The sequence below is a fragment of the Martes martes genome (genome assembly GCF_963455335.1).
Source record: "Martes martes genome assembly, chromosome: 4".
In the NCBI taxonomy this organism is placed as follows: domain Eukaryota; kingdom Metazoa; phylum Chordata; class Mammalia; order Carnivora; family Mustelidae; genus Martes; species Martes martes.
The window spans coordinates 170,827,448-170,840,162 of NC_137891.1; the positions used below are offsets into that span (position 1 = coordinate 170,827,448).

A 12,715-nucleotide genomic window follows, 5' to 3' on the forward strand; every position below is an offset into this window, starting at 1 on the left:
CAGGGATTCCTCAGAACTCCCTAGCAACTGCTTAGGAATTGGGGCCACAATCACATTTTAACTTTGTATTTAAAAAAATGAGGTTTGACTGAAACTCTTTGAGGAGGAAGCTCTGCATTTCTCATGGACTTCTCTTAGCATAACTTTGCAGAGTTCTCTTATTCTTTTTAGATAAATACCTTTTTAAAGAAGTGTGTTTCAAAGATTATATCTGATTACATATGTGTTATTCTGGAGTCACAGCTATTGTCAATACTAGTTAATAGGTTGCCATGTTTTTTGACTGATTTATGTAACTATCAAAACAAGTCAGGCAGAACTAGTGGCTAGATTCATAAAGGATGGAAAACTCAGTCCAGAATTAAAGGTTGGCAGTAGCCATGTGTTGGACCTTGGAAATCCTGCCCAGAAATATCTCAAATATCAGGTGTCACTTTGCCTGAAATTGTGTTATTTAAGATTAATAAATTAGCCATAGATTGTCCAAATTAGAAGAGACATTAGAAATCTAATCTGAGGGGTGCATGGGTGGCTCAGTCAGTTAAACGTCTGCCTTCAGCTCAGGTCATGATCCCAGGGTCCTGGGATCAAACCCCACATCAGGCTCCCTGCTCAGCAGGAAGCCTGCTTCTCCCTCTCCTACTCCCCCTGCTTGTATTGCCTCTCTTGCTAACTCTCTCTGCATCAAATAAATAAATAAAATCTTTTAAAAAGAGAAAGAAAGAAAAAAGCAAATTCATTATTTAAAAAAATATATATAATCAGAATCCCTCATTTTGAATTCGAGAAAGCACATTTATCATGAGGGTGCTCGGGACAGCTTACCCACGGTCACAGCTGGAACCCAATCCCCTAAATCTTGGTCTAGTGCACTTTACGTTCATGCAGCCCCCCCCTTTTCTAAATATGAAAGATATTTGGTTTTTTGTTTCGTTTTTTTGTTTGTTTGTTTATTTTTTAAAAGTAAGCTCTGTGCCCAATAGGAGGCTTGAACTCATGAGCCGGAGGTCAAGAGTTGAGTGCTTACTGACAGGCACCCAAGCTCCCCGATGCAGTTCCTTTTTTAGTGATGTACCTTCATGAGAAAAAAATTTTAAGCTGTGAACCATCGCCCTCAAAACATGAAGTTTCAGGGATTCGATAGACTATCTAGAGGTATATTACCCCAGATCCTGCTGCTGCACTGTGCTGCCTCACATTGTGCTGCAGAAAGTGAAAATAGGGCTTCAAAGGTAATTTGGTTCATTGCTGTTAGAGCCCCCAGTACCAGATAAGAAGCACAGGCATCGGGACTTTGGGAATTTAATTTGCTTTTTTTAGAGTGCCCTTTTTATGGCCTATTTTTTTCTCATGATTCAGAGCCAGCACTTTATTTTGGCAACTCCATCTTTTTGATCTACTCTCTCCACACATTAGCCTTTCTTTTGTTTTCATATACAGCCCAAGTGTCTGATCCTTTTTCTGTTCACTGGGTGCCAGGACCTGGTTTCCTGAGGAAGGTGATATAACCCTCTGTGAGAATCCCCCGAGCCTGCCCTGGGGAACATATTAAAAGTAATGTCCACCTGTATTTTGTAAAATAGGAATTTACAGGGGTGCTTGGGTGGCTCAGTGGGTTAAAGCCTCTGCCTTTGGCTCAGGTCACGATCCCAGGGTCCTGGGATCAAGCCCCACATCGGGCTCTCTGCTCAGCGGGGAGCCTGCTTCCCCCTCTCTCTCTGCCTGCCTCTCTGCCTACTTGTGATCTCTGTCTGTCAAATAAATAAATAAAATCTTTTTAAAAAATTAAAAAGGAATTAACAGAAGTGCCACATCATAGTGTTAGTTAAGTGTGTGACATGTGTACTTACATGTAGGCCACACATGACCTAAAGGTGCTGGTTTTGTTGTTGTTTTATCAGAGACCTTGAGAGTCGTGTAATTCTAGGCTTGCATTGTGAAACCATCAATCTGTAAACCAAGTATATACCGTTCTGCTCACAGAAATGCCTTCTTTGTGAAATATTTGTAATAGAATACACGATTTCTCTTTTACCTTTACTACAGAAAATACAGATTTATGGTTTCAATATTATAATTTAAATGGCTGATAACATGCTCCCATCAGATGAATTCTGTTTTGTTCTATACTTAATTGTCTGATCTTAAGTAGTGTTTTAGTCTCTTCTTAGCTGGAGTTGTTTCAGAAGTAGGTACAGTACAAATAAATGACGTTCATGAAGTTGGTCATTCAGCCTGGAATCTCAGGTTGATGCATTGTGAAGGGATGAGAACAGCACAGTCACCGTGGGAACAGGGTATGGCAGAGCAAAGACTTGGGAGGCCAAAAGCCACTAACTTGCTGTGTGACCTTAGACAGCCCCCCTTTCCTCCCTGCGCTTCGATTTCTTTAGAGAGATTGGAAATGCTGCAGACTCTTCCAGCTGTGACCCTCATTTCTCCCTCCTTGATTCTTGATGTCACATCTAAAACAGTGCAGCTCGAAGTGTGGTCCACCCATCTGCCAGTCATGTTACTGGCTCTTGATGAAAGAGTGAGCTTTGGCAGAATGTCAGCACAGTGTTTCTTTCAGCTGATTTTGTGGTGGTGGTTGTGGCCCCCCCACCCCCCACCCAGCAAAACATTCTGAGGAGGAAAGTCAAAAAGGTATCTTTTTTTTTTTTTAAGATTTTTTTTAAATTTATTTGACAGAGAGAGATCACAAGTAGGCAGAGAGGCAGGCAGAGAGAGAGGGTCCCTGCTGAGCAGAGAGCCCGATGTGGGGCTCGATCCCAGGACCCTGAGATCATGACTGGAGCTGAAGGCAGAGGCTTTAACCCACTGAGCCACCCAGGCACCCCCAAAAAGGTATCTTAATTAAGGAGGCTACTCCAGGGTTTTACCAAGAAGAGAAACCTGTTAGCTCACTGGAATATTTCAGTGACTCACACTATTTCTAAATTGAATTTAGAAGTTGCTTCCTCAGTGTCAGCAAGGATATACTGTCAGATGATAAATGTGTCTGCTTTTATTCCCAAAGGCCTGCTCAGTCCCCAGAGAAAGGAAGCACTGCAGAGACTAAGAGCGGAAATTGAAGTTTTAACAGATTCCTGGTTAGGAACTGCGTTAAAGTCCTTACTTCTCATCCAGTCCAGGTATGGAAATGGTTCTCTTAGTTCTCATCCTCTCCTAGATGCATCTTTCCTACCCCAGTCCAGGATAGGCCACTCCCTAACATTGGTTTCGGATAGGAATGAGAGGAGTCGAAAAGATGCAGGCAAACGCTTGGGTTAGGTGGGAGGCAATGTCATTCCGTGCTGACAGCACATGTTCAGATCTTCAGAGAATATTTATATTTGAAAGCCTTTTTTCTTTCCCCTTACTTTCTGCTCACAGAACTAAAGTTCGGTAACCCATAATCTCCAGCCCAGGAATGGGCCTGGTCACATCAAAGAATCCCTGTAGGAGACACATCACATATCCTAAGTATAGGAAGCTCCAAAGAAATGTATCAGAGCCCCTTCAGGAAGGCAGGATTCAGAAGAAAAGGAAAATTTAAGGAGTTTAAGGAGATTTCTGCTTGAAGCTTAGAATGGGAAATAAATATAGTCAAATACAGTCTACTGTAGTACCCTTTTTGCTCCCTCCCTCGAAGCAGAAATTCCAGATACAACCTAGTAGAGCAAAGAGTAAAACTGACACCAAGGGGTGGATATCCGTGAAGGTAAAGGACATGTGAAATTAACGTATATTCTGGAATCTATGTTGCCATTGTGTGAAAGGCAAAGAGGATTTAAATCATACCTTATTAAACGGCTGAGTTGCATGCCAATGAAATAGTGCTGTGACTGAAGGTCTTCGTTACTGGGTTTCTAGAGTGTGCTATCAGTGACATGGGTTGGTGGTTTATTTGCTAACAAGTGCAGTGAGCTAGAATGGTCAGCAGGGAAATGGGACAAGAATCAAGTTGTTGGCTCAGTGCCCATTAAATATATAGAATCTCTGTCCTTTAATATGGGAAATAAAAAAACCTGAGGTAATTAGAGCAATAACCAAACATGGCACTGAACAAGTATCAGGCCCTTTGCAGTTAGTTTTTATTAATTAGATTCTAAAGAGGTTAGTTTTTAATAATTAGAGTCTAAAGAATTCTTGCTCTCAAATGGGTTTAGTTTCACTTTTTCCTTTTCTTTTCGTTTGTTCTCCCTTCTAGGAAGAATTGTGTGAATGTTCTGATCACTACGACCCAGCTGGTTCCAGCTCTGGCCAAGGTTCTCCTGTATGGGCTAGGAGAAATATTTCCTATTGAAAACATCTATAGTGCTACCAAAATTGGTATGGTTTCAGTTCTGTTTCTTGTCACTTGCCTTACATAATACTTCATAATTATGATGTACTTAATTACTTATCAGTCCCTTAATTAGACACTTTATGTATATCTCTCTAATATTCACAGCAGTCTTTTCCTAATATTAGTGATGGGCCAGTTCAGGCTTAACAGTTGTGTAGCTTCCTCAAGGCTCCACAGCTAGTAAGTTACATAAACCAGATTCAAATCCAGGTTTGTAAGACTTAAAGTTTCTCATATTCTTTCCATTTATATTAATTGAAAGGACATAATATGTTGCTTGGAAATCTACTTTTGCCTCATCCCAGATTTATTTTTATTTTCCAGAGAGAGTGGTACAGTATAGTCTAATAGAAAAAGCACTAGATTAAAAATCAAAGACTAAGCTGTATACTTAAAACTGTTTAAATTCCTCACACCCATTCAGATGGCTGCTGTCAAAAAAAGAAAAATAGGGGCACCTGGGGGGCTAGTTAAGCATCTGCCTTCAGCTCAGGTGATGATTCCAGGGTTTTGGGATCGAGCCCTGAGTTGGGCTTCCTGCTCAGTGGGCAGCCTGCTTCTCCCTCTCCCTCTGCTGCTCCCCCTTGCTTGTGCTCTCTCATTCTCTCTCTGTCAAATAAATAAATAAAATGGAAAAAGGGGGGGGGGGAATTACCTGCCTGACTCAGTCAGTGGAGCATGCAACTCTTGATTTTGGGGTCATGAGTTCAAGCCCCACATTGGATGTAGAATTTACTTAGAAATAAAATTAAAAAAAAAATAAGAAAGAGAGAGAAAAACAAGTGTTGACAAGGATGTGGATAAATTGGAGCCCTTCTGCCTTGTTGGTGGGAATATAAAGTGGTAGGACTACTGTGGAAAACAGTATGGTGATCCCTCAAAAAATTTAAAAAAGAAATATAATCAGCAATCCCACTTCTGGGTATATATCCAAAAGGATTGAAAGCAGGATCTCAAAAAAATATTTGCATGCCCATGTTCATAGTAGCAGTATTCACAATAGCCAAGAGGCGGAAGCAACTCAGATGTCCATCAAATGAATGGATAAACAAGATATGGTATATACATACAGTGGGATATCATTGTGCCATAAGAGGGAAGAAAATACTGTCGTTTACTACCACATGTGTCAGCCTTGAAGACATGATGCTAATGAAGTAAGGCAGTCACCAAAAGGCAAATACTGTGTGTTTCTTAGTCAGACTCATAGAAACAAAGTAGAATGGTGATTAACAGAGGCTTAGAGGAAAGGGAGATAGGGAATTGTCGTTTAATGGGTATAGAATTTCAACTTTGTACCATGGAACGTTTTAGAATAATGTGAGTATACTTAACACTGCTGAAATGTACATTTAAAAATGGTTAAGATGGCAGATTTTACGGTTTTTAGTACAGCTTTTTGAAAAGAAAAACAGTAAAACAGAAAAAAAGAAAAACAGTAATAAGGACTAGAGTTCAGGGTGCCTGGGTGGCTCAGTCGGTTAAGCATCTGCCTTCAGCTCAGGTCCTGATCCCAGGGTCCTGGGATTGAGGCCCACATGGAGCCCCACATCTGGGCCTGCTTCTCCCGCTCACTTTGTCCCTCACCCTGCTTGTGCTCTCTCTCACCCTCTGTCTGTCTTGAATAAATAACATCTTTAAAAAAGGAAAAAAAGAACTAGAATTCAAGTCCTGTCTCCCCCACTTACTGGTTCTTTCCTTAGGCAAATTACTTTATCCCTCATATAAAATGAGAAACTTCCAGAGAGATTGTGAAACTCAAATGGGACTGTGTATATGAAGTTACTATTTAACCCCTAAAAATGTATTCAATATCAAGTATGGGAAAGAGTCGATACTCAATAAATATTTGCTGAAATAATTAATTAATTAATTGGCATCAGGTTTATACAAAACCAACTTGTTCCACTAAGAAGGCAGCAGAGTGTGTCACTCTGCTTCTTGTGTGCCACACATGGTCAGAAAAAGAGGACTCTGGCAGCCCTCTCCTCATCTCTCCAAACTCTTCCAGTTCCTACTTCCCTGTTGTTACCAAAGGAGAGGGTCCTGGAGTTTGAAGATGAGCTGTGGTTATTCATTATTTTTTAAAAGATTTTATTTATTTATTTGACAGACAGAGATCACAAGTAGGCAGAGAGGCAGGCAGACAGTGAGAGGGGGAAGCAGGCTCCCTGCGGAGCAGAGAACCCGATGCGGGGGCTCGATCCCAGGACCCTGGGATCATGACCTGAGCCGAAAGCAGAGGCTTTAACCCACTGAGCCACCCAGGCGCCCCTCATTATTTTTTTAAATCTACTACATACCTGTTGATCAACTTTCTCCATAAAAAGTAGGTCTAATTTTATATATTTATACACACACGCGCATGCGCGCGCACATACCCCAGGACCTATGGTGGCATTAAGTCCACTAGGTCCTGTTGACATTTTTTTTCTTCATTCATTCACCAAGTATTTATTGGTCAGTCACCTTTATCTGCAAGGCATTTTTCTAGGTACTGGGGATACAGCAGTGATCAAAAAAGACAAAAATCCTTGCTCCTAGTGGGAAGAAGTAGTTAGTAAACAAGTAAGTTAAGGAAAACAAACCACATACATCAGATGGAGGTAAGTGCTATAGCTAAAAATCAGTTTGGAAAAGAAGGCCATGTTTCAAATAGGGTAGTTAGGTGTGCCTCAAGGAAAAGCTTTCTCTTTCTCTCTTTCCCTCTCTCCTTCCCTCCCTCCTTTCCTTCCTTCCTTCCTTCATTCCTTCCTTTTTTTGAAAAGTCAAGCAGAGACCTAACAGAAGTGAAGGAGTTAGCCATTAGCCTTCACCTGGAGAAAGAGCATGCTGAGGAGAGGGAACAGCCGGTGGAAGAGGTTGGAGGTGTGTTCAGGGCAGAGCAGGGAAGGAAGAGTGTTGGGAAATAAAGTCACGAGAGAGCAACGGAGAGGGTGGGGAGAGCCTGCAGGGCCTTGTAGATTATTTTAAAGACTTCAACTTTTATTCCAATGAAATGCTATTTTTAGGTTTTGAGCAGAAGACTGACAAGAAATGACTTGCTCATTAAACAGGATTTGTGTAGGAGCTTGAGGAGGATAGCTAAGAGGCAAATTGGGAGGTTATTCTAACAATACAGCATGAGATCCTGGATGGCTTGAAACAAGGTAGTAGTAATGGAGGTGGGGACGTAGTCATATATGATGATAGATATGTCTGTGATATATATAGGATATATTATGAAGGCATTATTTTGACAGGCATTGCTAGTAATTTGGATATGGGGTGTGAAAGAAAAAGAAGTTAAGGAAGAGTCCAAGGATTTTGGCCTAAAGCAGCTGAAAGGACGAAGATGCCATTTACTGAGATGGAGAAGGCCGTGGTAAGAAAGATTAAGGGTCTAGTTTTAGATGCTACGTTTGAAATAATTCTTAGATAACCACGTGGAGATGTCAGGTAGGCAGTTGGATATCTGAATCTGGAAGTCAAGGGAGAGGTACTGGCTGGAGATGGGGAAGTCTTCGTGTGTACGGTTATTAAAAATGACTGGATAAGTCATAGGAATGAATGCAGACAGAAGAATAGAGGTCTATGAACTAAGCCCTGAGTCCCTCTGATATTTAAATATTTGGATCTTAAGGTGGAACCAGCAGCAGTGTTAGAAGGAGAGGTATGTGAGGTAGGAAGAAAAATGAGAATGGTGTCTTAGAAGAAGACAAAGGGAGAGTGTTGGACTCAGATTTTGCTAATGGGTCGGATACGATTGCTACATGGAGGCCATTAATAAACTTGACAGGCAGTTTGAGCAAAGTGATGGGAGTGACACCTAATTGGAATGGGCTTAAGAGAGACTGGAAAGAGAAGAGCTGGAGATGGTAACCATATGACACTTTAGATCAATTATAAAGAAGGACAAAGAAATGAAGTAGTAAGTGGGGGTTATATGGGCTCAAGAGAATTTTTGAATGTAAGAGAAATTCATACAAAGTTTATATGCAAGTGGTAATGATTCACTAGATGAGGAAGGATGATAGCGGTGCCTCCTGTGTGTCTCACACTGCGAAGGTGCTAGGAATACAGCAGTGACAAAAATCCTCTGTCCTCATGGAACTGACCTTCACTTCCTGGTATGAGGGTAACTGGGTTAACCATATGAGGAGAAGAGCAGAATTGTATTCCTTCTTTGTGGTATTTGCAGAAATAAGTTCCAGGTGGGTAAAAAAAAAACCAAAAAACAAAAACAACTTAACATGAGAGCAAAACTTTAATTTTTAGAAAAAAATACAGAATAGTATCTATGGCCTTAAGGTAGAAGAGGATCTTATTTAAAAGTCCCAAAAAACAGTTTTAAAAACAGCAACAACAAAACGATCATTTTAATTGGATGATGCTCTATTTTATACTGAGTGAAAATATAAAGTTGACAAAACAAACCAGACTGGTAGAAGATAACTTGCAACTCTTTTACTTGTTAATTTGTGTACAGAGTCTGTAAAGAACTGTAAATTATGAAGCAGCAAACAATGTTTTAGAAAAGTAGGCAGAAACCTTGGAACAGTTTGCAGAAGAGGAAAATCAGAACACCATTAAACATGTGGCAAGTTCCTTAACCTCACCAATTAAGGACATGCAGATGTCCTTAAAGTGTGGTGCATTTCCTATTTATCAGATTAACAGGAATTTAAGTCTGGCAGTGCCAAAGTTGTCAAGGAAATGGGAACACTTAACTCTGCATATGGGATTAAAAATGGAGATAGCCTTTTTATTTAAGATTTTATTTTTAAAGTAATCTCTGTACCCAACATGGGGCTTGAACCCACAACCCCAAGATCAGGAGTTGCATGCTCTACCATCTGAGCCAGCGATGCACCCCTGGATAATAGCCCTTCTTGGAGAATAGTTTGACGATGTGTAGTGGTTTGAGATGTGCATAACCCTATGATCAAGCAACTCCACTTTTAAATAAATACACTTTAGTACAAGGCTCTGCAGACTATAACCCATGTGCCAGATTCTGTCCACTGCCTGTTTTTGTAAAGTTTTATTGAAACATAGCCATGTCAGATCATTTCCATAGCTACTTTCACACTGTAGGAGCGGAGTCCAGTAGTTGTAACAGAGCAAAGCCTGGAATATTTACTGCCTGACTCTTTACACAGAAAGTTGGCCCACCCCTGCCCTTGAGTAATTTTCATGTGCACAAGGAGACGTGTGAGGATTTTTTTGATGCCACATTGTTCATAATAGAATACAATTGGAAACAGCCACTCTATGAACCTGTCCATGAAAAGAAAATAATCACTGTATCCAAACAATGGGATGCTATATGGCAGTAAAAAGTGAATGAACTAAAAGTACGTACATCCTTAAGGACTAATATGGGAGATGATGTTCAACACAGAAACAGTGCAGGTAGATATGTAAGGTGTGTATCATTTATCTAAAGGTCAGAAGTGTTCACAACCATATACCATATATTGTTTATGGATATATACTCACAGAGAAAGGAAGGGTCAACGGGTATACAGGAAATCAAATCTGTAGTTTCTCATATTCTTTTTTTTATCTAAAACAAGTGAAAGTGTTACAACATTCGACAAAAATGGAGCAGCAGTAGGTATACGGGAGTTTATTTTTATTCTCCTTTTTCTGTATGTTGAATTATTTCATTTACAAGGGATTGGGGGAAACCCACCCCCCTTCATGTTTTGCTCTCGCGGCCACTGCCTCACTCTGTGTTTCATAAGAACCCAGAGCACGCACTAAGCTTTTCACTCCTGAAAGGTAGAAATTCTGTAGTGCTTGTTATAGTGAGTTCTGACACCCGAAGTCTCATCAGATTAATGGGAATGATTCTGTTCCCTCTGACAATACATGTGTTTATTTGGTAACTATTCTCAGTCTCGTTTCATCCAGAGCTCATTTGCAAAGCTGTGGGTGGGTACCTTGCACCTTGGTAACTACAGTGAGAGACTTGAGGCTTTGCTTGTGAGATGGGAGCAAGGAGAAGAAATATTTGATTTCAGAGTTACGATTCTTTTAATGGCCACTCTGTTACTTTGGATATTAAAAAAGAATTCTCAAAATTGTTTCTGAAAATCTCAGAAGTGTTTTTGATAGGGGAAGCCCAGAAACCTGATATTCTCCAAAGGCTTAGTTGGTTTTGCAGTTAGATTCAGCTGTTTGACGTTTGGTAAGCTGAGTGATCATTGGTCATATCCTCCTGAATGGAAAGCTCATCTTCAGGATTGTTTGCAGAGTGTAAAATGGAGGAAGTTTATTTACCAATGGTACGGGAGCCATTTTTTTAATGTAGCTACTTCTTCACTGTGAGCTGTTAATAACTCTGTCTCGTAATCCTTTTAGAGGAGACATTCCTAAATGTATTTCGTCCTTGACCATTACATGCCATGACAATGAAAAACTTTTTATGTCCTTCTCCTCTAAATATAAGACATTCCTGGGGTACTTGGGTGGCTCAGTCGGTTAGGCATCTACCTTCTGCTCAGGTCATGATCTAGGGATCGAGCCCTGCATCAGGTTCCCTGCTCAGTGGACAGCCTGCTTCTCCCTCTCCCTGTGTTGCTCCCCCTGCTTGTGCTCTCTCACTCCTTTCTCTCTATCAAATGATTTAATAAAATATTTTTTAAGTAAATAAATACGAAACATTCCCTTTGTTAGGCCTTAGGGGAAAAGTCTAAAATCTGACTGACTTAAGGTTATTTTCCATAGATAGATCGTAAAGTAGATTGGGTCTGGCAGAGGTCGTTTTAGTTTATAGGGATGTAATATTTGCCATGGAATTAGACAAACAACTCTTCAACACTTCGAACATAATAGGAATTTATTAGTTGAACTATTTAATATTTGAATTAGGGCTCAAGACATGGACTAGTCATCTGTTGAATCATTTATGAAATTAATATGCATATATTCTGCAGACATTGACTGCACTGCCTGATTTGAATGTCGGGCATGACGATGCTATTGTAAAATGTTAGCACTGAAAGGGACCCAAGTGCACCTGAGCCAAGCTTTTTATGACAAGTGGGAGACTGAAGCCCAAAGCGGACTAGGTGTCTGGTCCAGGTGACTCGCTCAATGTGGTTGAGGTGCCAGTTGAGCTAGGGATTTCAGAGACTTGCGGTTGCTGAGATGTGCCAAGCAGGACTTCTGGGTATGGGTGGATAGGTTCTTGTGGATTATCGTGTTGTCGTCGCAGATTCGTGTATTTATATATTTATTACAACAACTTTCCAGCAGATGGCAGTCAAGTGCCTTGAAGAAGAGGCACCTTTTTCTTATTCACACAGGAACCCTGGTGCTAAGTCACTGGATCTGGCAAGAAGAAAGGATGAGAAGGTTAATGGAGCAGGATGAAGAAGGAAACAGAGTTAGGACCTTGCTTAACTGAAGAAGATGGCAGAAACAGAGAAATAGAGTATAAGATGGTGAAGAAAGAGCAAGGGAAATAATTTCCCTTTTATTTATGTTAATAAAGTATCTTTTCCCACAGCAGTATCATCTGTGCAAGTTGCTGGTGCGTTCCAGATGGGATTTGAATTTTGATACACTGCCATGTTTCTCACCTGTCTGCAGTGGATTGGAATCACCCTTTCCCAAAGTCAACTTCAGAGATCCACTATCTCAGTTGCAGTTACAGCATTCAATAGATACTCTGGATGTGACATTCTAGATATTCTGGTCTGATTTACTGCCATATTCATTGGTACTCTGGGGCTCTTACTTCCTGTGAAAGACCTAAGACCCAAGCCAGGACTGTTTCTGGAAAATGAAGAATTGGAGGAAAATGGCTGTTTGCCTGTTTCTTGTTACTAATAAAAAATCAGGACCTTATGCTTCCACTTTTTTTCCCTACACTAAACCAGTTTCCCTCCGAAATTATCCTTTCATCATGGCAAGATAGCCACAGCCTAGGTTGGATCCTGGAGCCCAGAGTGTAGCTACTAGCTTGTTTGTTATCTGAGACAAGTAACTAATCCTTTCAATCCCATTTTCATTTTTACAATAGGGAATTGTACTCATCTCACTAGATTATTTTGAGAGTTCATTAAAGGAATTACCTTTGTAAGCTATAAAGTAGGGAGGTGGTATCCTAGCTTTCACACTGCCTAGACACCATTGCTTTCCATTTATAAAAATTCCCCACACTAAGGGGCACCTGGGTGACTGGCAGTTAAGCTTCCAACTCTTGATCTCAGCTCAGATCTTTTTTTTTTTTTTTAAAGATTTTATTTATTTATTTCACAGATCACAAGTAGGCAGAGACCGGTGGCGGGGGGGGGGGGGAGTAGGCAGGCTCCCCGCTGAGCAGAGAGCCCGATGGCAGGGCTCGATCCCAGGACCCTGGGATCATGACCTAAGCTGAAGGCAGAGGCTTTA

General features: G+C 40.7%; 1 protein-coding gene across 2 annotated transcripts in view; it reads left to right on the forward strand.

The window, feature by feature from the left end:
• Nucleotides 1-12,715, forward strand: part of EYA3 (EYA transcriptional coactivator and phosphatase 3) — a 107,799-nt gene that overhangs the window by 92,199 nt on the left and 2,885 nt on the right. For both annotated transcript variants that reach the window (XM_080801117.1, XM_080801118.1), the window contains 2 exons: nucleotides 3,020-3,134; nucleotides 4,193-4,314. In XM_080801117.1, coding sequence (XP_080657243.1) covers nucleotides 3,020-3,134; nucleotides 4,193-4,314 — 237 coding nt within the window. The remainder of the gene's footprint in view (nucleotides 1-3,019; nucleotides 3,135-4,192; nucleotides 4,315-12,715) is intronic.